This window comes from Odontesthes bonariensis, chromosome 16 (genome assembly GCF_027942865.1).
Source record: "Odontesthes bonariensis isolate fOdoBon6 chromosome 16, fOdoBon6.hap1, whole genome shotgun sequence".
Classification (NCBI taxonomy): domain Eukaryota; kingdom Metazoa; phylum Chordata; class Actinopteri; order Atheriniformes; family Atherinopsidae; genus Odontesthes; species Odontesthes bonariensis.
The window spans coordinates 30,308,161-30,330,316 of NC_134521.1; the positions used below are offsets into that span (position 1 = coordinate 30,308,161).

A 22,156-nucleotide genomic window follows, 5' to 3' on the forward strand; every position below is an offset into this window, starting at 1 on the left:
TTTGTGTTTTCTTTACCACTTCTAACGACAAAAAAACAATCAAGCATCGCACCATGTTTTTGTTATATCTGAAGACATTTGTCATAGACAGCTGAGAATCTCAGGAGGATTCTCAGAAGTCCGGAGGCCTTTACTCTAATGTCAATGCCTTGAGTCTACGAGGTGACATTAGTTTTAACAGTCAGTTACACAACATGTTTTAAACTCGTCACGTCTCACTTAGAAAACTAGTTTTGACTAGTTTGAGCATTTGAATAGCCGGTGCTGCCAGCTCTAGTGAGCTCCCTCCTTCCCGAAGCGTGTTGTCAGTTTACTACACTGTTAGATTTTGTCCTCTTTGGAGGGTGATATAGATGTTGGGGTATCATCGTATTTGACTTGTCTGCCTCTCTCTCCTACATTGTGTGATGTTAGGTGGTATGACAGAAGCTAGGAACCTTCAGGATAGTCCTAAGGCAAGCCTCTTGGACTTATGTGGCTTAGCTGACTGCAGCAACCCCTGCGACAAAAGGCTTCCTTCCAGCGCTGTTCTAAAGAATGTACACACGCAATGATTCTAAAGCAGGACATAAAATAAGTCATATGCACTTAAATAAATAACCCAAAAACAAACCATAAAAGTGCTGCATCAGACCTTGGATAGTGAGAAACTGTTGAAAGGAAAGTGGTGAGGTGTTCAGACTTTAGCTAACAATAGATGGAACTAGAGCAGCATTTAAAAAAAAATTGTCCTATAATTTATTAATCTCATATGATGGTAGCAAGAGTAAGTGAAAGCAGCATCAATATGTGTTAAGTTGCCTTTGAAACCGCTGAAGATTTGATTGAAAACAGATTCAGTGAAAGATTCAGCATTTACATTCTGGCGTTATCATGCAGTCAAATGGAACATATTAGAGAGATTTAAGAATAACTTTGTTTGGACTCATTGTATTGCTTTTAAAGTACACTTGACCTTTATGATAATAGGAGGCTTGTCCTTACATACCTCTCTTGTTCTTACATACCTTGTTCAGTGTGAAAGCCGAGCGAGAAATATTTTTACTTGCAGGAAATATGATTTGTGCAACTATTTGAATTCTGTGCCTAAGAGGAGATGACGATGGAAGCTGGACCTTTTTTTCATTCTTTGGGCAGCATTTTCTACATTTCATTTATCCTGAATGCTAAGGTTTTAAATTGGTGAATTTGAGTTTAAAAGAACAGTCTGTGTGATGTTTTTTTGTTTTTTTTTTGGTGGCTCTCATGGCCTTTATTTCAAAGTAGCTCGACAGGAAATCGGGCAAAGAAGGGGTGGGGGTGACATGCAGCAAAGGGCCACAGGCTGCGGTCAAACCCAGGACAGCTGCGACAGGGCAAAGGGTCTCGGTACATGGGCCGCCTGCTCACCCCGCTGAGCTAAATGGTGGCCTGTCTGTGTGATGTTTTAAGGCTATTTACTGACCTTTTGACCTCTGTGTCTGTCGGTAAAAACGTGCCCCTAGTTCCTTTCCATGGTGCTAAATGCTAAATACACCTCCAGAAACTGCTGTGCTCATTACCAATAATCACTTTTAAATGTCTGCATTGCCCTGAGCAATATGTTAGATTGTTAAATTAACCCATTCACTTGATACTGGCAATTACAAAAGTTGATTGAAATAAATAAACTTTCCCCAAATCAACAGAAAGCTAATTGTGGTGGCCTCAGAGACTCCACAGAAGTCTGCTGTAATTATAGTAGTCTGTTCCTCCTTTTTCTCCTTAACAAAAGAACACAAGAATTATATGACTATTATCACTTCCTGCAATCCTAATGCCTTTGTAAGTACAGCTGTAAATCTAAAGCTCTAGGATATCGACTCCCCCTCCGAAACTGCCTCCTAAAAACAACCTTTTGTGTAAATTCACCTGAAACATACAGGTTTGCATTTTTTTCTCCCCAAACCCCAAGCAACTCTCATGCCTCACAGCTTACAGTATCCACTAACACCCCACAGGCTTTCTTTATGCTGTTGCCTCTCGGCTGGGAAGATGTGTGACAGGCTCCGAAATGGGTTTGAGTGGTAAATTGAATTAGAGTAGGATCCAGGATATGCCAGAATGGCAGGTGTACAGCAGTCTCTGTGTGGACGAACCCGACTGGCAGCATCTGTGACAGCCAGCGTTGCTCATTCTGGCTACTTCTCCACAATGCGTGCCACCATTCAGCATGTCTGTGACTACCAGCTCAGCATGACCAAAACATACATTACTGGAAAAGCGAATGAGTTGAGCCAGATCACACCTACAACTCTAAGACTTTTCTGTAAAGCTGTGTTAAATAACAACACAACAAAAGCTTTTCAGCACTGTGGTGAACGGGTTTGCATGAGGCTATTCATTCCATATTAAGTAGAACCTCATTAAACTGTTTTATTTTTGTTTGAAAGTCTAATGATGGTACAGCATTTCGATTTATTAGTAAGCCCCGAATATCTCCCACATCAGTGTTTTCAGAAATCTGATCAGATCTTTCCTGATAGCACTGAGAGTCTTGGTGCTGCGTCAGAGCTTACCTTTTCTTTATTTGTTTTTTATGAAATAGTGTGCTTCAATGGACACCTTTGGGAATTATCGTTGCCTTTCAGGATGCAATGATGATAATAAATTAATACATCGGTTTTATATTACTCAAAGCCGCTTCCAGTGAATACCAGTGAATGAAACGACTACAAATTCCTAACGACATCATTTATTTACAAATAATTGCACAAAGTATTTTACATGACACAACTGTGACAATCCAGTTTGTCGTTCTCTGCGTGCGCCAAGTTACAAGTTTTGACTGGTACACGGCTACGTGCCGCGCCGCCTCTTCATTGCACGGGCCAGGCGGAAATACGTCATTTTGACGTCACGCGCCGTGCGAGCTGTGAGCGATGTGCCAACTATAAAACAAGCTGCGTGCAATCAGTTGTTGCCTCATCATGATGGCACTTTGATGGGGCGGTCCATGAGGGGGGTCTTTTGGCACCACATCTTCTGGTCTGCCTGGGCTGGTTCAGGTAGTAGGAGACCCTCGTTCAAAACAATATTGTGCAAATCTGGCATGCCTTCTCTGGGCTATAGAGTAGTTTGCCCCCCGCTGTATCGAGACACCTGGCCTTCAGCTCAGTGCGCTCCACAACAGCACGGATGCTTTGATGCGTATATGTGTGCAGTCTAGTGCTCCGATTATGTTTGGCAGTCCAGTCAAGGCATGAAAGTCCCTCTTAATTTGTACTTGTTGGACAGCGGTGTATGGGAATTTGATGTACCATGGGTGATAAACTGATGAGAGCTTTGATGACCAAGGAGAGCACACGACTCACAGCTGACCGGCGAAACACCCCACCTGTCTCCAATCTCCCTCTGAAAGGTTCCCCGGGGCCAAAAATCCAAGGGCGGTGAGGACATGGACGTGTGGTGGAATTGGGTTTGATCGGCGTGTTTCTCTCTGGAGTTGTGGCTGTAGCAAGCTGCATATTTGCAGCAGCACAGTGCTTGGCAATCTAAATCGCGATTTCAGCCATTCGTCTGTCTTCGCAGGACATCTACACGTCAGCTGCTGGTTACACTTCCCATTGACCTTGTTATATACAGAGTCAAATTAACCTTCAATTTGTGCATAATTTAAGTCAAACAGAACTATGTCAGCATCATTATGGGGTATAATGTATATATTTATTTATTTTTGCTTCAAAGTAATGAAATATACAATCCATTAGTCAAGCAAACTTGATTCGAATAACAGCGGATTATTTTACGAAACTAATACGACAGGTCTGGATCACTCGTAAATTCTGTTCGTACCTGAAAGAAAACTTAAAATATGCGCAAATTCTCTAAAATCACTCGTACGCACGACTTAAGCACAAATCTGTTCGTACGAGCGGTTGTTGCATTAGGCCCATTGTGCGAGAGCTTTGTGTTGAGAAGACAGATGTTTGTCTAGAAAGTAAATCAATTAAAGAAACTTCATTGTTTATTTATTCGTTTCATTAAAAGTCTCCACATGTTTTTGTATCCACTGTGATGATTCTGTATCAAATGAATAATTGGGCTGTTACATCACACTTCATGCTTTGTTGGTTTGCATTCAGAGCTGACCTTTGTAGTTTGTATTCGTCACTTACTTTACTCAGAGTTTGGTTGTCAGTTCCCAGCTGCAGCGAGCATCTTGTATCGGTTGGCTTACGGAATATTTAATGCGTTTCTTGGGGGGGAATCAAAGGCCCAGCTTTAAGATGTATAGATCAAATAGTTTAAAAAAAGTCTTGTCAAGTGTATTCACTTGTAATTTATGAATGCAGAATTCTGTGGATGATCCTGTCTAAGATGACAGCAGGGATCTATAATTCATTTCTGCCAGTAGATAACATGCAACTAAAGACACAAGCAGCAAAGTTAGTGTACGATCCCAAAATATAGAACAGAAAAGAGACTGTTAATGCAGAGTTTGTTGGTCTGCAGCATGCTAATCTATCTGCACGCCACACCAGTCATTTCTTATCCACACCTCCAAAGGTGCAACCAATAAAGCCACTTTAGGACAATGAAGCTCCTAATGCTTCTTTATTGTGTGTTGTTCATTGCCAGTGCCTTTTTTAAGTTTTTTTTAATAGAAGAACCCATCAATATAGGGTTCAGTATCTTAACCTAAGGACACTTCCACAGGGGAAGGTGGCGATCAAGCCACCGACCCTCTGACTGTTCTACCACGATGGAGTTTGGATTAGTTTGGTGGGCCAGATTGATAGCCAGGGCATAAGAGGGCCTCGACTTCCCAGTAAATATGTATAAAGGTGAAAAATAGACCAATATCAACAGCCCACTGCACCCATTTCTTTTCTGTAAGTTTGTAATAACTTTTTACAACTCTGCTTCACTCTTTCCTATTTTCCTTATTTTACCAGTCAGCTACACAGGCCCATTCCAAGCTTAGTTCGCACCATAAAAATGATCTGGTTACAAATATTTTTTAAATGTCAGTTAGCTAATTAGCTTTACTTAGTATTACAGATATTTTGTTTTAGCTAATTCTATCAGTCTGGTTTCCAGGTATTTCATAACCACCATTGCCAAATTTTCAAGATAAGTGTTAAACTTTTTTTCAGTACCTTCACTGTGCTTATTGGGGAACCATGCATCGAACTGGAGAACAGTTTATGTGGGTGGTCTGCTGATTTATGCCATCACTACGTGTGGGAAACGCTTGACTAATGCCTACCTTCTGTTTTCCTGCCTCTGTGGTGGATGTGAGGCTTTATTATGATCAACATCTGGGATTAAAGCATGTCAATAATGGCCCTGCTTACATCCCCGTTGCTCAGCTGTAGATGACTCACTGTGTCATTTTCGGGGAGCAGATGATGCTACATCAACTAACCTTTTCTCTATAATCTGTGTTTTGTTGCTGAACATCATGTGCTTCAGTTCAACATGGGGGGAGGACACTTACATTAAAAAGCTGAGAATCAACAATTCAGTTTTCATCCAACTTCCTCCTCTCAAAAGTCAATATCTCAGAAGGAGATTAGAAAAGAGTTGACATACTGTGTGATAAGTGTATGAATCAATGGTATACTGAATCTGGATATGATGAAAACCAGCCTACTTATAGAATGTATCTGAGAGTAAGTTTACTTTTAGAACTCTTTGTCAGCGCTGTTATGTTTCCAACATTTGGATGATGATTTCCTTTCTTGAGTGGCACTTTCTAGACTAGAATAGCAGATGAAAAAATTGTGCTCAGATTGATTAATAATTAGCTATGAAAACAGGCCCCATATCCCAGAGATTTCCTAAACAAAGCTGGTTTTGTCCCTTTTTGGGTGCCTTCTGTTGTTTTTTTCCTGTTTTCTGAATATGGCACAGGGGCTCATTCTGCGGCTTTTCTTCTCTCTACTGGCAAACTGTCCAGTAATAGAGAAATACCAGAATTATTTTTTTTAAATGGACCTTGCTTTTATATTGAGAAGGTACAGTTTTGTCTGAGAATAGCATTTGCCGTAATGGCTACAAAGTGGGACATAAACTGTTGGTGAAATCTAATTCACTTTGGTAAATGTAGGAAGTCATAATATTGCCTTCGCTGAACCTCTTAAAGAAGTACTTTTTGTGTGTGTGTGTGTGTGTGTGTGTGTGTGTGTGTGTGTGCTGTGACTTTGCAGTGCTTCCTCCTCATACAGTCTAGGGAATCTTTGCCACCTTCAAGTGCAACAAATCCTCAGTTGTAAGAGTGCTAAGCTCTTTGTGCTTTGCCAAGGGTGGAAATGAAGACAGGCTACCCCTATGAAGAGTGATGGCTTCTTCAAGACACAGTTGTCCTATTTTTAAGGAGGCAATGTGCTATCTGCCTCTGCTTTTCCCTTCCTCCGTTTCGTCTTGCTCTTTCCCCAGCTCTGTGTATGGGAAGAGCCTTTTTTGGGGCGAAATTAAATTGAAACGAACAGCGAACAGGACCTCAGAGTCTGCAAAAAAGAAAATGTAAAGTCCTTATTAAACATTTTCAAGGATGGAAATGTTATTGATGCATGTTATATCCTCTGGGGGTTTCATTCAAAGGACATTAGGGGGCTTTCATCCCTGACATGAAGGCGGAGGGGACATTATTGAAGCTCCACAACATGACAGAGGTTTTTCCTTTCAGTGGGAGGCTTGAAAGGAAAGAGTCATCTTTCTCCGCCCTTTGAGAAGGAACTGTCCTAATTGCCTCAAATGGCTGCTCTCTCCCTCCCGCCTGCTTCGAGAGGTAATTGGTATTTATGAACTATTTATGGTCCATGTTTGCTGGTGTCAGCTTCACACGAACCACAACATATATTTTTGGATAGAGGAGAAGCTTTTTCCCCGACTTTTCCTTTCCCCTCAAGAAAACTGTCTATTTTTGTTTTTGCCCACTTTACATATTCATAAATTCAGTGTAATGCACTGTTGCACTTAACTTGTAGCTGCCGGAGTAGCACTAAGGGACTGTTATTTTGTAATTTTGAACCGGACTGTCATGTGTGTCATTTAAAATAGTAATCTGAAGGATGCAGACAGTGTATTTGAAGGTAAACCACTTTGTCATTAATTGAACAACATATCTACTCGCAATGCAAGAAAGCGCTTTTGTAAAGCCAACCCAGTCATGCAGTTGTGTCATTGTTACATTGGTCAACAGAGCAAAATGTAGCACTTTTGCAAATGAGACCCAAAAAATGGTCAAATAATTGCCCTTAAAACCATTTCATGCCTACACCAGCCTTTCAGGATTCTAACTTGTTTACATTTACATAATAGGTGCGCAAGAGTATTGCAATAACTACGTTTTCCATGCTCCAAAAATGTGACGTGCCTATGTTTTTGTTGATTAATTGCAATACGTTTATGTTTTGCATCATAGGAAAGTGTCAGGGAAGGGAGTGATCAGGGAAAAATTAAAAGTACATGGTCAAAGGTTGGCATCACATCATATATACCCTGACCATGCTTCTCAGCACATTTATTGTGGCACTGCCACTTTTGATGCTGTCAGCAAACATAGTTATGACATGTTTTTTCTTCTGTCACTGCACTGACAGATGAAACCTATCTTCCTTCATTCCACTGATTCCCCACCGTCTGCCCTACTCTGTTCACTGTATGTGTGGCAGGTTGCACCCACGAGTGGGTGTGGGTGCAGCATCACGACAATACCGCACCAACCTGATTCCTGGCAGCCACTGGCAACAAACAATGGCATTTTCTCTCAACTCAACCAATTTACTTTTTTTTTTTTTTAATTTTAGAACAACAGAATTGCAGAAAACCTCTTAAAGTACGTCAAAAACTGCAAACATGAAGTGTTCTTCACATGATAAAAAAAAGTACCCACAAAAATTTGAATTAAAAGTGGGTTTCATATATTTCAAGAGAAAATTGAGCGGTGTGGTCTGCTAAAAGTGGTAAACAGCTCTAACACCTGCCCATAAAAACAAAGCAAAAAGGACCAGAGTTAGGTTTGGATAAATATGTGAAATCACACTCTGATACAGAATGCTTTTCTCATGTTACAGTTGTTGATAGAATTGCCTGCTTTTCAGTCATTGCAGGACATTTAGCACACTGGCAAATAATGGCCATGATGGAAATAGTCTGTTGGCCCAAAAGGCACGTTGGGCAATATTCCATTTTCAAATATTTATTTTTATCTTATGACTCATTAGCCATAGAAGACTTTAATAAAGGGGCCAGAGCTGATGTTGGATGATGGAAGCATAATTGGTCTGCTACATGTTAGATTCCTTGATGGCATATTTAGCTAGTTATATGCTAACACGTTGTAGGATTCATGATGTTGTATTAGGGGGATTGGATTATGATAACCATTGTACAATGCTGTCACTGCAACATGACTTCTGGCTCACCAGAACCTGAACTTTAAAAGGACGAATCGCTCTTTAACAATCTGACTCTGCTGTGCAGCGATACAAAGTCCAGTCTTTTTGTTTGTTCTCAGCAGTTATTTTGTAACCTAGAATATTTGTAGACTTTTACATTCACTGAAATACAATTTATTCCTATACAACATCATAAATGTAGACATGTCCGTGGGTTTGTGCTGTATTAGGTAAGCAGAAAAGTCCATGCAAAATGATGTTATACCATCTTTGTGGATGGGTGGTGGGAACAAAATTATGTGTACTCTGCGTGCCACTTGTTTCTCTTTGTTCTGGCACCAATACAGTTCAGACTTATCTTCCTGCTTTCCTTCCTTTTTTTAAATTTTTTTATTATTGTTTATCCTACTGCACAACTACATCCACACTCTCAGTGACTGAGCTAATTGTTCCTGCTCATGCACTCTCGGCAGATTCAATTATACGCCACTCTGGGCATACTGAAGAAAAAAAGAGGGTGGGAAAAGAGGGATGTTGGCTAATAAATGGGGGAGAATAGTAAATAAAAAAAAAGGGTAAAAAGTGAAAAGGAGCTTGAGGAGGGTGTAGATAAAAGAGGGGGAAGTTGCAAGTAAAAGTAGGAGGATGAGAGCAAAGAGGTAGAAGCAGGAGTGATAAGTAGGAGAGAGTCAGTGCAGTCCCTTGAGTCATATATTTATGTAAGGGGAAAATCAGCTCACTGGAGTATACACTGTAATGGCACCCCCTCTGTATAATGATTGGCACTGACCTCCTAAATAAGAGGATTACTTTGTGCCTGAGCTGGCCGTAAATAATGGACCCCACCTTAGCTTAACTGCAGTTTGACGCAGCAGAAAATAGGTTGGGAAATAAGAACACCCCATCAGCAGGAGGCTTCCCTGAACCTCATTCATCTGCATCACTATTGTGTTAAAATGACACACATTCCTGCATATCTACCAGCTTCATGAACAGATGGCTTAAACATACTGGACCCATGTGGACACATAAAACAATGTAGCAGACATCATGGAAATAAGGTGCCCCAGACTGTAGTATGTTTCAGAAATGTATTTATTTCCCCATTTAACGAGGAGTGCAATGGCTGTTATTTACATGCTAGGTTGTCTACAGGAAATGAGCTCTTGTTATTGTAGCTCTCGGTCAGGCAGTGACAGGGCAAGTCCTCTGCTCAGAAGAATATTGTGGCGCAGCAGCAAATGTTATGGCTAATGTCTGACTGCAGGGCATGCTCTCCGTTTGTGTGCTCTGAACCAGCAGGATTAAAGCATCCATCTTGCTCTCCCACTTCCCCTAATGGTATTAGGTAAAGGGTGGATAGGTTACAGTATTCCGTTCAGGAATATCTGATATGGGGACCAGCTGATTCAATTAAGTAAAAAGCAAGGTAGGAGGGAGTGAGCACTGGTGTAATAGCCTTTGAGTCGCATAGTTCAAAGTGGGATATTTTAATCTGGAAGCTCCTGCATTACCTGCAGAAACAAATATGTTATGTACTCATTACCAAAGGAAAGAGCCTGCATGCAGTTTCTGCCTCAGTGGACTTTGTGGTCATCCATTGATGTGAACAAAAATAACTGCAAATAGATGTAGTCTTTCCTGCACAGAATGCTGGGATAATGTCATTTACCTGTGATCTGAAAGAAATAATCAGGAACAGGACCTGTAGGATGTACTTGACATTTACGTTCGGAAGCTTATCATTATTAAGGAAGTTAATGGGGCAAGACAAGTCTAAAACAGTCAAAACTATCCTTTCATCATCAAATCACTCAATGCCAACACAGAATGGCATATGAAAATGATAGCATAGATTTCCTTTCACAAACTCAACTCTGGACTTGTGAGCCAGCTAGATGTGTGGTAAAGTCAGCTTTACCATTTTCTTCAATTTTGGGTCTGTTAGATATAAAAAATATTTTTTTATTATTATTTGTAAAAAGCTGACAAAAGCATGAGCTCCACAGTCCTCTGATGCGTGAAACACAAAATGTGTTTTTTTTTTTGGGCTACTTTGTCAAACACAGAAATGTAAGCCATTTAGCATCCGGAAAAGGATATTTTCCAACCGGAGAATCTGATCGTGTTTACCTGACCAACTCTACATTTGAGTATAACTACCTCCACTCTTCTCCACCTCCATTTGCTTTTTTACTATCCCTATTTGTTTTTGTGTTAAAACTAAATAAGCAAAAATTAGATGGAGAATATCCGAGTGAGCTTACGTGATGTCTCCAGCTCTGCTATGCTTGAATGCCTCCAAATAGATTTCAAATGCATTCTGCCAAAGACTCTCAAACTGTGTGGGGAGCACAAAAACCCAAATCATTTATTTTTTTTTTTTCACTTTTTCCACTTCATACAGCTCAGTGGTCAGGTTATCACACTGCTGTTTGCCTTCACACCACCAGGTCCCAATTCAGTCTGGAGCCATTGGGTTTCCATTACCACAAATCCATTTCACTCATTTAAAATTAATGGCTGTGGACCTTCACCGACCCCAGAGATGCACTGGGGCAAGACTTTTGATTTTGAAGGTCTTGAGGATAAGGTTTTCCTCAGCTTATCAGTCCATCTGTAGATTTTGTCTGGGCATTGTAATATTTGGATGGTCAATGGAAAATGGTTTCTTCCTTAGTTTGAATTCCAACACTTGTATAGTCCTCTGCAATCTGAGCATGTTCCTTATGAAGCTGTGCTGTCATGTCGAGGTGTTGCTGCATTCCCTTAAAGGAACAGTTCACTATTTAAGACCTTGAGTCTCAGTTCCAGCTTGTTTATCAAGAATAAGAAATGAGGAGACCATTTTCACAACAATAGCTCATTTCTATCCATTTTGGCTGTTTTCGCTGGTCCATCCTGCTGCTACAGACAGGGTTCCATTGGGCACTCTGTTCAATGTCCTTGAAACAATACTAATGTTAATTTTAAAGAAAAGGTCAACTCACCGGGTGGTTCGTGGATGTTCCTGTGTGTCCCAAAAAAAATTGCGTTGCGAAATAAAAGTTATGTCTTGCTTTATTTAGCATTTTGTAATCCAATTGTATTCCGTTTGGAAGACTTTTCACTTTCACTTTCACTGTCAGATCACTGCGCCAGGGCTAGAGCCTCAGACTCAAATATAGAGCGGATGTTTACGTGCGTCGTGATTTAGCATGAAAAATAGTTCCTGAACAGCAAAGAACACGGATTACATGGATGGAAAACCATAAAATGCGCCGACATTTTTTTTTTTTGATACCACTAACCACCCGGTGAGTTGACCTTTTCTTTAAAATTAACATTAGTATTGTTTTAAGGACATTGAACAGAGTGCCCAATGGAACCCTGTCTGTAGCAGCAGGATGGACCAGCGAAAACAGCCAAAATGGATAGAAATGAGCTATTGTTGTGAAAATGGTCTCCTCATTTCTTATTCTTGATAAACAAGCTGGAACTGGGACTCAAGGTCTTAAATAGTGAACTGTTCCTTTAAGACAAATGATATAGCAGTTTAACTGTTTTTTTTTTTCTTCTGTTTTTGAGATTACTGTTCAAGTTGGTTGTGATTCTCTGGTTCAGTTGCCACCAAACAAAAGAGGGATTCTAACATTTTGATCATTTTAATGCGTTAAAGAATGAAAACCAAAAAAGAGGAAACCGGTTAAAGCACAACTTCAAATCTGTCACGTTTCTGCTGTTCCCTGAATTTAAACGTTGAGTGCCTTGGATGTAGCGACATCTAGCAGCACAAATTACAAATTATAACCAACTGAATCACCTCCCCCTCTCTTCTCTCATCGGAGACAAGTATGAAACCACCGAGGCTGCAAAAGATGTGAAAGACATGCCCCTTTGTCTTTTTCATAAAGAGAAGTTGTTACTTATTGTAGATATAAGGATTGTATTGACCTGGCTGATTGAGAATCTACACAGCCATTCCTGCCTACTCTGTCTTCATTTTAGAATGATTTAGGAAGTTTGTGGTTGCTGTCTGTTCAAGGACGAGACTAAACATATTTAGTACTTTCTGTCTCAGCAATGAACCCCATGAAAAGATGAAAACCGATAGCATCAGTCTCCCTTCAGTATTACTTTCATCTTTATTGCTTGTGTCCCTCAGCCCTGAGCCCAGACGGTTTCAAAGTATTTGAGAAAAGCGAATAAACAGAATAGCACCATGCTTTAAAATTCAGTTTAAGGTAACTGGTATAGTAGCACAAAGGTTTACAGCGGGAGGTAACAATTGAAAGCTACAGTCTCTCAACCATGTCAGTGTTCTAGTAAATTGCTCTCAGTATGAATGACCTGTGCTATATTATTTTCCTTTTTTGTTGGCAGTTGGATGGAAATTTAGACACTAGCAGCAATAAATTGAAGCTTATGCCCATTTGAGCACTGCTTTTGTCCTACATTTTCAATACTTTGTGTTCACCATCTAGCAGATGGTGCTGTAAATACACACTCCACAAGGTAAAATTCCACTACTAAAAAGGGCCCTGGATGCTCTGAAACGCTGAGCTCTCATGTTAAGAGAAGGAGTGGGGAGTGTGTGGGGGGGGTGTCCCTGTGTCCCTGAGGACACAGCCATCGGTGGTGGAGGGAGGTTTCTCAGCCTTATCAGCAGGACAGCACCCAGCGCTCTAATCACGAGGTCCCAGAGACAACTGGAGGTAAAGGGATAGTGGATGGATGAGCAACATCCAAGGAGAGAAAAGGGGAAGGAAGCAGACAGGGGGAAGAAAAGCTATGTTTATACCTCTTATGTTGCATCAAATGACAGCTGCTTTCCAGATCAATGCATAACTGAGTAGGAATCCTTTTGTGAAAAGAGGTTTGTGCAGATATTTGTCCCACAGCACATTGCCGATGATGAAATATAGAGGCTTTGCAGTTGCATCACAAGTCTCCTTGCAACAGTGTCAGGTGCCAACATGAAAGCTCCTTTAAGAGGTCGCTGTGAGCAAAAGATGCTGCTCTCTGAATCAAGAACTGTTCATGGATTTTAGCAACTCTGTGTCTAGTTTGATGCTTGACTTGTCAAATGCATTAGAATACATTACAGTAACCTGTCAGTCCACTGCTGTCATTATCACTGCTTATCTTTCCTCAGCTGCTGTCATTATATGTCTGGAGCTGCAGCATGTGGTGGTTTGCTTTGTCAGCAGTGTTGGATTATTATGTTTCTGCTCACTTTTGAACTGGAGGAAGTGAGAAAACCGTGTGATATGCTCCAGTGCAACAGTGAATCAGTTTGCTCTGTGAGCAACTTTCAGTGAATGTGTTGTTATCTGTGAGTATCCAGTTAATTAATATGTCCTCGCACTTTAAATTGAACACTGAAAAAAGCTAATCCTGTGGCCTTGCCATTGTTGTCAACTTGCTTCTGTGGCACTTCATTGCTACTTTGCAAAAGTCTTGAGCCCATCCTAATTTCTTTAAGCTTCGCTTCCAAGCAGCCAGACTTTCATGTAATCTTTTAAAGTAGTCTTCATTAATGGGTCTCCAGGCTTTTAAAGTTTTACTAGACATTGGCTGCTTTTTCACTCATTTTCCTTCCAGTCCTTCCACCTGACCGTTTTTGGATTTTTTTTGTTTGTTAGTATTAAGCATTAAGTGGCTTTTCTTTTTAAGCCTTTCCAACCTCGTTACATTGAAATATGAAAAATAACCACAGCCTTGACATGTATTCACTTGCTAAGTTGAGGTATAAAGACGTACAAAAGTCCTCTTAGATGGCGGCCATGTGACATAAATGCAAGACATTTAACTAAGATAATTTTTTTGTGCTGTTTGGTTACTTAAGGCATAATGTTTTTTACTTTAATTTAATTTTAATGTGAAAAATTACTTGGTTGTTGTTGGATATAGGTTATATATAGTTAGCGAGACACCACCTAGCAAACAACATTAGAGATTGACTTCTGCTCTTCTCGTTCAAATCCTTTCACGTCAGCTTTGCTGTTTTTACAACCGCCTGGGACCGGACTAAATCAAGGTGCTCTCGCAGACATGCGTGGACTTCTTAGTACTGTATGGTCAATGGAAAAGGAGTTTGTTGATCTTTGTCACTGCTTCTTTCACATATTTCTGAGACCTGACTGAGTCACTCAGACACATAGAGAAGCTGCTGACCTCTATTCATTTTAAGAAATGCTTTTCAAACTGTTTTAATTCCTATAGTGGCTTTTTTTACCCTTAAAACTGTTTGTTATTTTTATTATCACTTGAATTCTTGCTGGCAGCATTCCTTGTCATCTCGTTCTAATTTTGCATTGTGACAAGGAATCAAACCAATTTTATCTAAAAGCCTGAAAGCCATCAGAATCTAGGTATGGTTGTAACCTCAAAGCTCATTGCAACAGACCGCTGAGTGCTCCATTCTCCACACTTGATTTACTGCTAGTTTAAAAGAAAGGCAATACCATTGGTGCGATTGATAATTAGTTTTTAATGTGTCACACTCATCATGTCCAATTTCATGCCCCTTGGGCAGCTGATCACAGATTTAATCAACACATTATTGCTTGCTATACTTAAACTGACTGCAGGGAGGGCATCTGTGTGTGTGTATGTGTGTGGGTGTGTGTGTTCGTGTGTGCTTGTAGGAGTGTAAGTGGGACGGTGTGTTAGTGTGTCTTTGTGTGATCGAGGAGCAAGCGAGAGAGGTTGTCAGCATGTGCATCCATCCCAACAACATCCCTCTTTGATAGACATTGAATGTGTGTTCCAGGCCATTAGCCAAGAGCGACGTTTGAAGATGACGTGTTTGGAAGTGTGCGGCTTTGCTGTGTCGAAGGAAGTCTTTGTTATTGTGTTTCCAGTGAAGAGAATAGTGTCCCGGCCTCTTTCACCTGATGAATACAATCAATCAATCAATCAATTTTATTTATAAAGCACATTTTAAATAAACGCAAAGGTTACCAAAGTGCTGTACATTAAAATAAACATAATAACAACATCATAAAACAAAACTGTGCATGAGAGTTGTGTTTTAAGATGACTTTTAAAACAGGACAAGGAAGGGGCCTGCCTAATGTGCAGCAGCAGCTCATTCCAGAGCCTGGGGGCAGCAACAGAAAATGCTCGGTCCCCCCTGAGCATCCACCTTGTTTTAGGAACCCTCAGGAGCAGCTGATCAGCTGACCTGAGGGATCGACTGGGTGCGTAGGGCTGCAGAAGCTCAGAGAGGTACACTGGTGCAAGGCCATTCATGGCTTTAAAAGCAAATAAAAGAATTTTAAAATTAATTCTAAAATGGACAGGAAGCCAATGGAGAGATGCTAAAATCGGCATAATGTGCTCAAATTTCCTAGTGCCAGTTAAAAGTCGTGCAGCTGCGTTTTGTACCAGTTGAAGGCGTGCGATGGAGGACTAACCCCATAAAAAGTGCATTGCAGTAATCAAGCCTAGTGGTTACAAAGGCGTGGATTACTGTTTCTAAGTGCTGTCTTGGAAGAAAGGGTTTTATTTTTGCCAACTGTCTCAACTGGAAGAAGCTCGTTTTAACCACAGCTTTAATCTGGCTGTCAAACTTAAGGTACGCGTCCACTTTTACCCCCAGATCACTTATAATAGGTTTGGCGTACTGCGCCAAGGAACCGAGATCGATTGAGGGGGACTCAGAGGTGCCACCAAAGACCATCACTTTGGTCTTCTTTTCATTAAAATTTAAAAAGTTTAGAGCCATCCAAGCCTTGACTTCATCTAAACAATTAACCAGTGGCTTAAGGGAGAAGGAGTCAGCTTTTTTAAGGGAGACATAAATCTGAGTGTCATCAGCGTAACAGTGGAATGAAATACCATGTTTCCTGAGAATGGAACCCAGCGGGAGAAGATATAATGAAAACAAAAGAGGGCCGAGCACTGAACCCTGAGGGACCCCGTAAGAGAGAGGAGCAGTAGAGGACACAGAGTCACCAAGGCTGACAGAGAACGTCCGATGAGACAGGTAAGACCTGAGCCATGCCAGCGCCGGGCCCCTGATGCCCACCCAGTGCTCCAGGCGAGAGATCAGAATGTCGTGATCTACTGTGTCAAATGCTGCAGTTAAATCCAGCAGTACAAGAATAACACAGTGACCAGAGTCAGTGGCTAAAAAGATATCGTTAAAAACTTTTAAAAGCGCTGATTCAGTGCTGTGCAATGTTTTAAAACCAGATTGGAAAATTTCAAGCACATTGTGTTCGTTTAGAAAGTCCATGAGCTGACAGTAAACAATCTTTTCTAAAACTTTAGAAAGGAAGGACAATTTGGAAATGGGCCTAAAATTAGCCATGACAGCAGGATCCAGACCAGGTTTTTTAATCAGTGGCTGTACCACTGCATGTTTAAAAAGTAGAGGAACCACTCCCGAGGACAGGCTGCTATTGATGATGCTGTGTAGATAAGGCCCAACAGTGGGGAAAACCTCCCTAAAAAGTCGAGGGGGGACAGGATCATTGGGAGAGCCTGACGGTTTTAAGTGCATACAGATGACTGCAGAGCTGTTATGTCTGTGTTGTTGTTTTTTGCCGGCCGATGGCTCTGAATCTGGAAGTCAAGACCCTCAGTGGGGTTGTGAGATGACTAGATTTTGGTGAGGTGTACAAGTTTAGGATCTAGAGAGAATCCATGTCGTCACACTTCAAGCGATGTGTTTACGACTGGAACACAGTAGTTCTGCCTAATCAGCATCCCCCGCTGGCAGCTACAGGTGTGGCGGCTGTCAACAATGGTGGCTTTCAAAGAGCTCAGCTTAGATGCTGCTGCGTCTTAAGCATCTGAATCAGCACTGAACAATAACTTTCTTTCAATGTTCAAAAAGCAAAGAATGCTCTTGAGAGACTTGTTTTGGTGGTAACATTGCTAGTGCTCTTTTCCAGCATGGCCTTGGTTACAGTTTATCAACCAGCTTTGCTTTGTTGATTTGATTGGTCGAAGCTCCTTTGATGACAGATCCTCCCCCTACGTACCAAAGATTGTTTAAAAGTGCCTGAAATGTGTCACAAGCTTGACCATTCAAGGTCAAAAAGCCCCCTCAAGCAAATGTTGACGGTTTTGGCAAATCGAAGATATTGTTTGTTTTTTTTTGGTTTTTTTATTCAAACTTTGTGTCTTTATGCAATTCTAATGTAGAGCTTCAAAATGTGCATTAAAAACATGAAGGAAATGTCATTTTTCTTTCCCTTTCTCCATAAAAAGACCATGATCTCAATAGACAAAATGTAATCGTACTTATTAACGTCATCTGGTGCATGACTGCCTCTGGTTTTAGTCTTGATCACCGCTCACAACAAAGAGAAAAAGTTGTCAGCCTGCACAGTCATTAGAGAAAAAGTGGAAGAGGCAGAACATCAGACAACTGAAGCCAGAGAAGCAAGTGGCAGTGTTTATCTTGAACTACTTACTTCCCTGGCTTTGAGTCAAATGTTGAGAGAGACATTGGAAGGTAGTGGAGGCCTTCATTAAATGCAGCTCAGGCCCTGGTGAAACACTGGCTAATGTCCTTAATGACTCTGGCATCTGAGTCTCTGTCCAAAATGATTCATGTTTAATGCATCTGCAGTCCTTGTCATTTAACCTTACCTTTGGATGTAGTGGGTCAGGGTGGCTTACTGAAAGCTCCCACAAGACCCATAAGGAGCAAAGCAGCCACGCAGTTATTCTTCAGCCATTCTCCGTTTGCTTAACACGGGGAGAGCTTCTCCGTGTCCTGCCTGTTGCTGGTCAGTCTCCCCATAGCAAACCTCCACGTCACACTTCATGAACCTGAAGCCGAGGGTGGTCTGGGGTAAATCCGTGGCTCTTTGAAGCACTTTGTTACACCACTCTCTGTGCTATGGTTGAATGCCTGAGCAGGGGACCACTGATGCTCTGCTGAGAGACTAAGCAGTTTACTCTTTTGGTGAGTGCTCCAGCTTTGGTAGAAGCTTTTCAGTTGAAACTCTCGGATGTCAAACTCGATCAACCCTTTGCCAAGCAGAATAAGCATTTTGTTGAAATTGACAGGTTGTGAGATTTTCTTGGAGGAAGATTGCTTGGAGATTGTATGAATTAGAATTGGTCCTGCTCATTAAACCCTAAGTAATGTCACACCCTTGTTTGTTTGAAGCATACTGAAACATTTAAGCTTGCAGATATAAATGCTGTAATGCTGTGTATCACGATGTCACGGAGCTGACTTTCCTCTCCGTTTCACAATGTCCTCATATGCACTTTTCTCCTATTTTTCCCAGCTTACATGCAAAGACGGCTTCCCTCTCACTCCTGTTCTCCCTCACTTACACACACCCACTCAGTCTCTGTGTCGCTTTCTTGCTCTGGATAATGGTAATTAGAATATCACCATGATTGAAATTTGGCAAAAGTTGAAGAGGAAATAGGTTTTCTAATCAAAAGCTGCCTCTTAGCTGGAATCCTGATGCTTACTTGGCTGAAAAATGTTCTTCAGCGATGGGGGCCTAAATGGATGCCAGACTGCGTTGAGGGCCAAGTCAGCTCTCTCTCCTCGGTGTTGGATTGTATGCTGATGTCCCAATTGAGGATGATTTAATTGATGCAGCCAGTTTACATGTATTTATTTCAGAAGTTGAAGTTTTTTGGTCATTTTTAGGTGGCCTGCCAGCAAATATAGTATTTTGTGACAGATCAAAAGCAGCATTATTTTAGGATAAGGGCATTGATTGAAGTCAAGTTAAATTTAGCCTTCTTTTAGGTTTAATTTTCTAGTCACAAGCAAACACCTGACCTTTTGGAGTGTAAAATGATTACTTATTTATTTGTTTTAAACAAACAATTAGAAATATAATGATTATACAAAATCTGGCCCATGGAACCCAGAATTTATGTATACAATATATACTGGTATATCAGCTTAAACTCAAAAATAATAAATGATCTTTGATAAACTCAAAGACTGGAGACAGGTAAAAGGAAACAGCTTGTCTGTATAAAAAGGAAAAGAATCCTGAAGCACAGATGATCGAACATGTTTTAAATAGCTTTTTTAGAACGTACACAAGAAAAAACATCAATGTGTGTGTACAGGGGGATTATGAGCTGAATTGTTTCTTGGCTGTGTGAGCAAGGGCTTCCTGGAGTTTACTGGTTGCTCGGCAACCTCACACTGTTGCTTTTTGGTGTGATTACTGTGTAAATACTGTATTATCCTAATGTGGCTCAACTCATGTTTGTGCCCATAAATAGTTTATGAAAGGTATTAGCTATCATCTCTGCAAGCCAAATTAGGACTTGATTTAGGTCACTTTCTCCATTCAGGCTTTTTTTTTTCAGATAATATCTTTAAATATGAAATATGAAACTAGATAAATGTAGATTTCTTAGACCAGGATATGATGCCTGCTTCTTTTCATTAACTGCAGTCTGAAACACCTGCAGCCCTGTGTGTTACCATGTCTGCCTTTGGAATCACAACATATGGCTTTTTTCCACATCAGCTGTCTTTTTTGTATGATTAAGCACTTCTTCTTAAAGTGGGCAATGAAATGAATACATTTTCATTGCATTCTTATCTTGCTTTTCCTCTGTTGTACCAGCATGCACCACTATGCGCTGGCAAACTGTGGCCATAAATGTGGCTTTAAGTGCTAACCTCCGTTTCTGTCTTTCTTTTTGTTGTCTTTCCCGCACCTCTTCCCTCCCCACCTACCCTCCTCCTCCGACGCAGGAGCTGCACAGGACCCAGGTAAGCTTTTCCTGCCTGTTTCCTCTCCTTTCTCCTGACCACATCCTTCCTGCATATTCTATCCTAATAGCTTCCTTCTCCTTTCAAGACATTCTTCCTCCTGCTCTGTAGTATTAGGTCGATACTTTGACTCTAACATTTAGATTTCCTTCTGCTTTGCTTTTTCAACCTCCACCGACCACTTCTCTCAAAGCTTTTGTGCTGTCACTGATGCTGATTGATGTCTGCTGTTGCCTAACAACCTTCTAAATAGCGCTAACCATTGGATCTTGGTGAGCACTGCACATATTCAGATTATGCAGTGACAGAACTCAATGATCTGAATAGTTTTATTCCAAAACAAAGGAATTTCTCAAGAAAAACAAAGGAGTTTCTCAAAAGACTTTCATGTTTAGCACCTGTTTCCTTACACAGTGTTTATGTATCACACAACCAATGCTCTATTGGTTGGAAAGTTTTAAAAGTATCCCACTGCTCTGTTTTCTGTTCTATCTGCCCTTTGCTTTAACCATTATATTAAAGCATTTTGGTTATCACACAGTTTCATAGTTTAATAAGTGAAATCCCACCTTTCCAAAAATAAAAACAGTCTTCCGTTAATCTGTCCAAACTGCCTCTCTTAATGCATTCACTCCCCCTCTCCCCCTCTTCTACCAAGTCTTTTAATCCAATTAGCAGTGCCAGTGACAGTTATTTATATGTGCATGAATTAGAAGTGAGGAGCAAGAGATCCTCCCTTGGGGCTGATTGGACAGAGCCCAGTCCTTGTTCTCGGTCACAAACCCACACTGCAGCTGATCACCTACAAAACAGCAACAGAGGCTAACATGCACTGCCAATGACGAGCACCGTGTCCTCTGACTTTAATTTAAAAGAGAAAAACAAATCTGCACCCACTTTTTAATCCTCAGAACTGAAAATGTTTTGTTTTATCTTTCTAAAAGCGTCACAATTACAGAACTATTTGAAACATTCTAATTGGGACGCTCCAATAAGCTGTCGCATCGGTGTTCAGTTTTAACTCAGATCTGTGTTTCTGTTGCATTCCGTTGCGTGGACTGAAACAGCTGTGCCAAATGAGTGCGTAAGCCTCCAAATCTGTCTCGCTTACCCTTTTGAACTATTTGCCAGTGATTGCAGTACTTCAGAAACAGTCATTTCACAGTACTGCCAGAAAAGGCTTTTAAAGGCTTTATAATTTGAACATGTTATTAGAAAATATAAAATCATTGGATCCATTACCAATACAATTTTTAGAACATTCAAATAGACATTGATTTTGACGGTTAATCCCCAGATCTGTTACTCAGAAAGTCACTTTAAGATTTTGTGTGTAGAGGAAATTTAGCCCTATGGGTAATTATAAGTAATTTAAAGTAATCAATAGATGTTCCAGATGGCAGCTTTTGGTTAAACAAGTGCACAAATTTCTGATCACTCTTTATTGTGACTTTAAAGTAAGTAGTCCCTAAATATAAGTCAAGTCTTTTCAAAGTTTACTATAAATCAAATGAATGACAAGTAATGCCAACACGTCGAGCTCAGGAGACAAAAACAACAGAAAAGCTGTATTTCTGTAGTCTGGGTCTTTCAAGGCACGTGATGAGTTCCAGACATCAGTGTGTGAAATGGAGTACATTTGTGTTTTTATTATTATTACTATTATTATTCTATTGTATTATTTTGCAAGTAACAAATTAGTGAAAATGAGAAAAAGGTAACAGACACGTTAAAGTGACATGTGCTTCCCAAACATTCCAACAGTCGAGATGGTTCTTGTTTTGTCCACCCTTAAAAGGAGAGTCTTATTTCAAATCTCTAGTTAATTGTGAACCCAGAGCCACTAACAGGTTGTGAAGGTCTGCGCTCAAAACTGTTGTGTTCATCAACTACATGTATGAGATTAATAAAGGTCCTGAGCTGGCGGCGTGTCTTAAAGAGGAATACCACTGACAGCCTCTTGGTTCTGACTAATAGACCCATTTAAAAATTAAAAAAAAAAAAAATTAATCTGTCATGAAATGCTCGGTCAGTGCATTTCTTTCACAAAATATTGTGGTGTTGTTAGCTAAATTCTATCAGT

At 40.6% G+C, this 22,156-nt stretch overlaps 1 protein-coding gene across 7 annotated transcripts in view; it reads left to right on the plus strand.

Moving 5' to 3' along the window:
* cadm1a (cell adhesion molecule 1a) overlaps window positions 1-22,156 on the plus strand; it is a 433,220-nt gene that overhangs the window by 259,596 nt on the left and 151,468 nt on the right. For 6 of the 7 annotated variants that reach the window (XM_075486889.1, XM_075486892.1, XM_075486890.1 and 3 more), the window contains exon 2: window positions 20,056-20,073. The exons of the other annotated variant lie outside the window; for it this stretch is intronic. In XM_075486889.1, coding sequence (XP_075343004.1) covers window positions 20,056-20,073 — 18 coding nt within the window. The remainder of the gene's footprint in view (window positions 1-20,055; window positions 20,074-22,156) is intronic. 7 annotated transcript variants of the gene reach the window in all.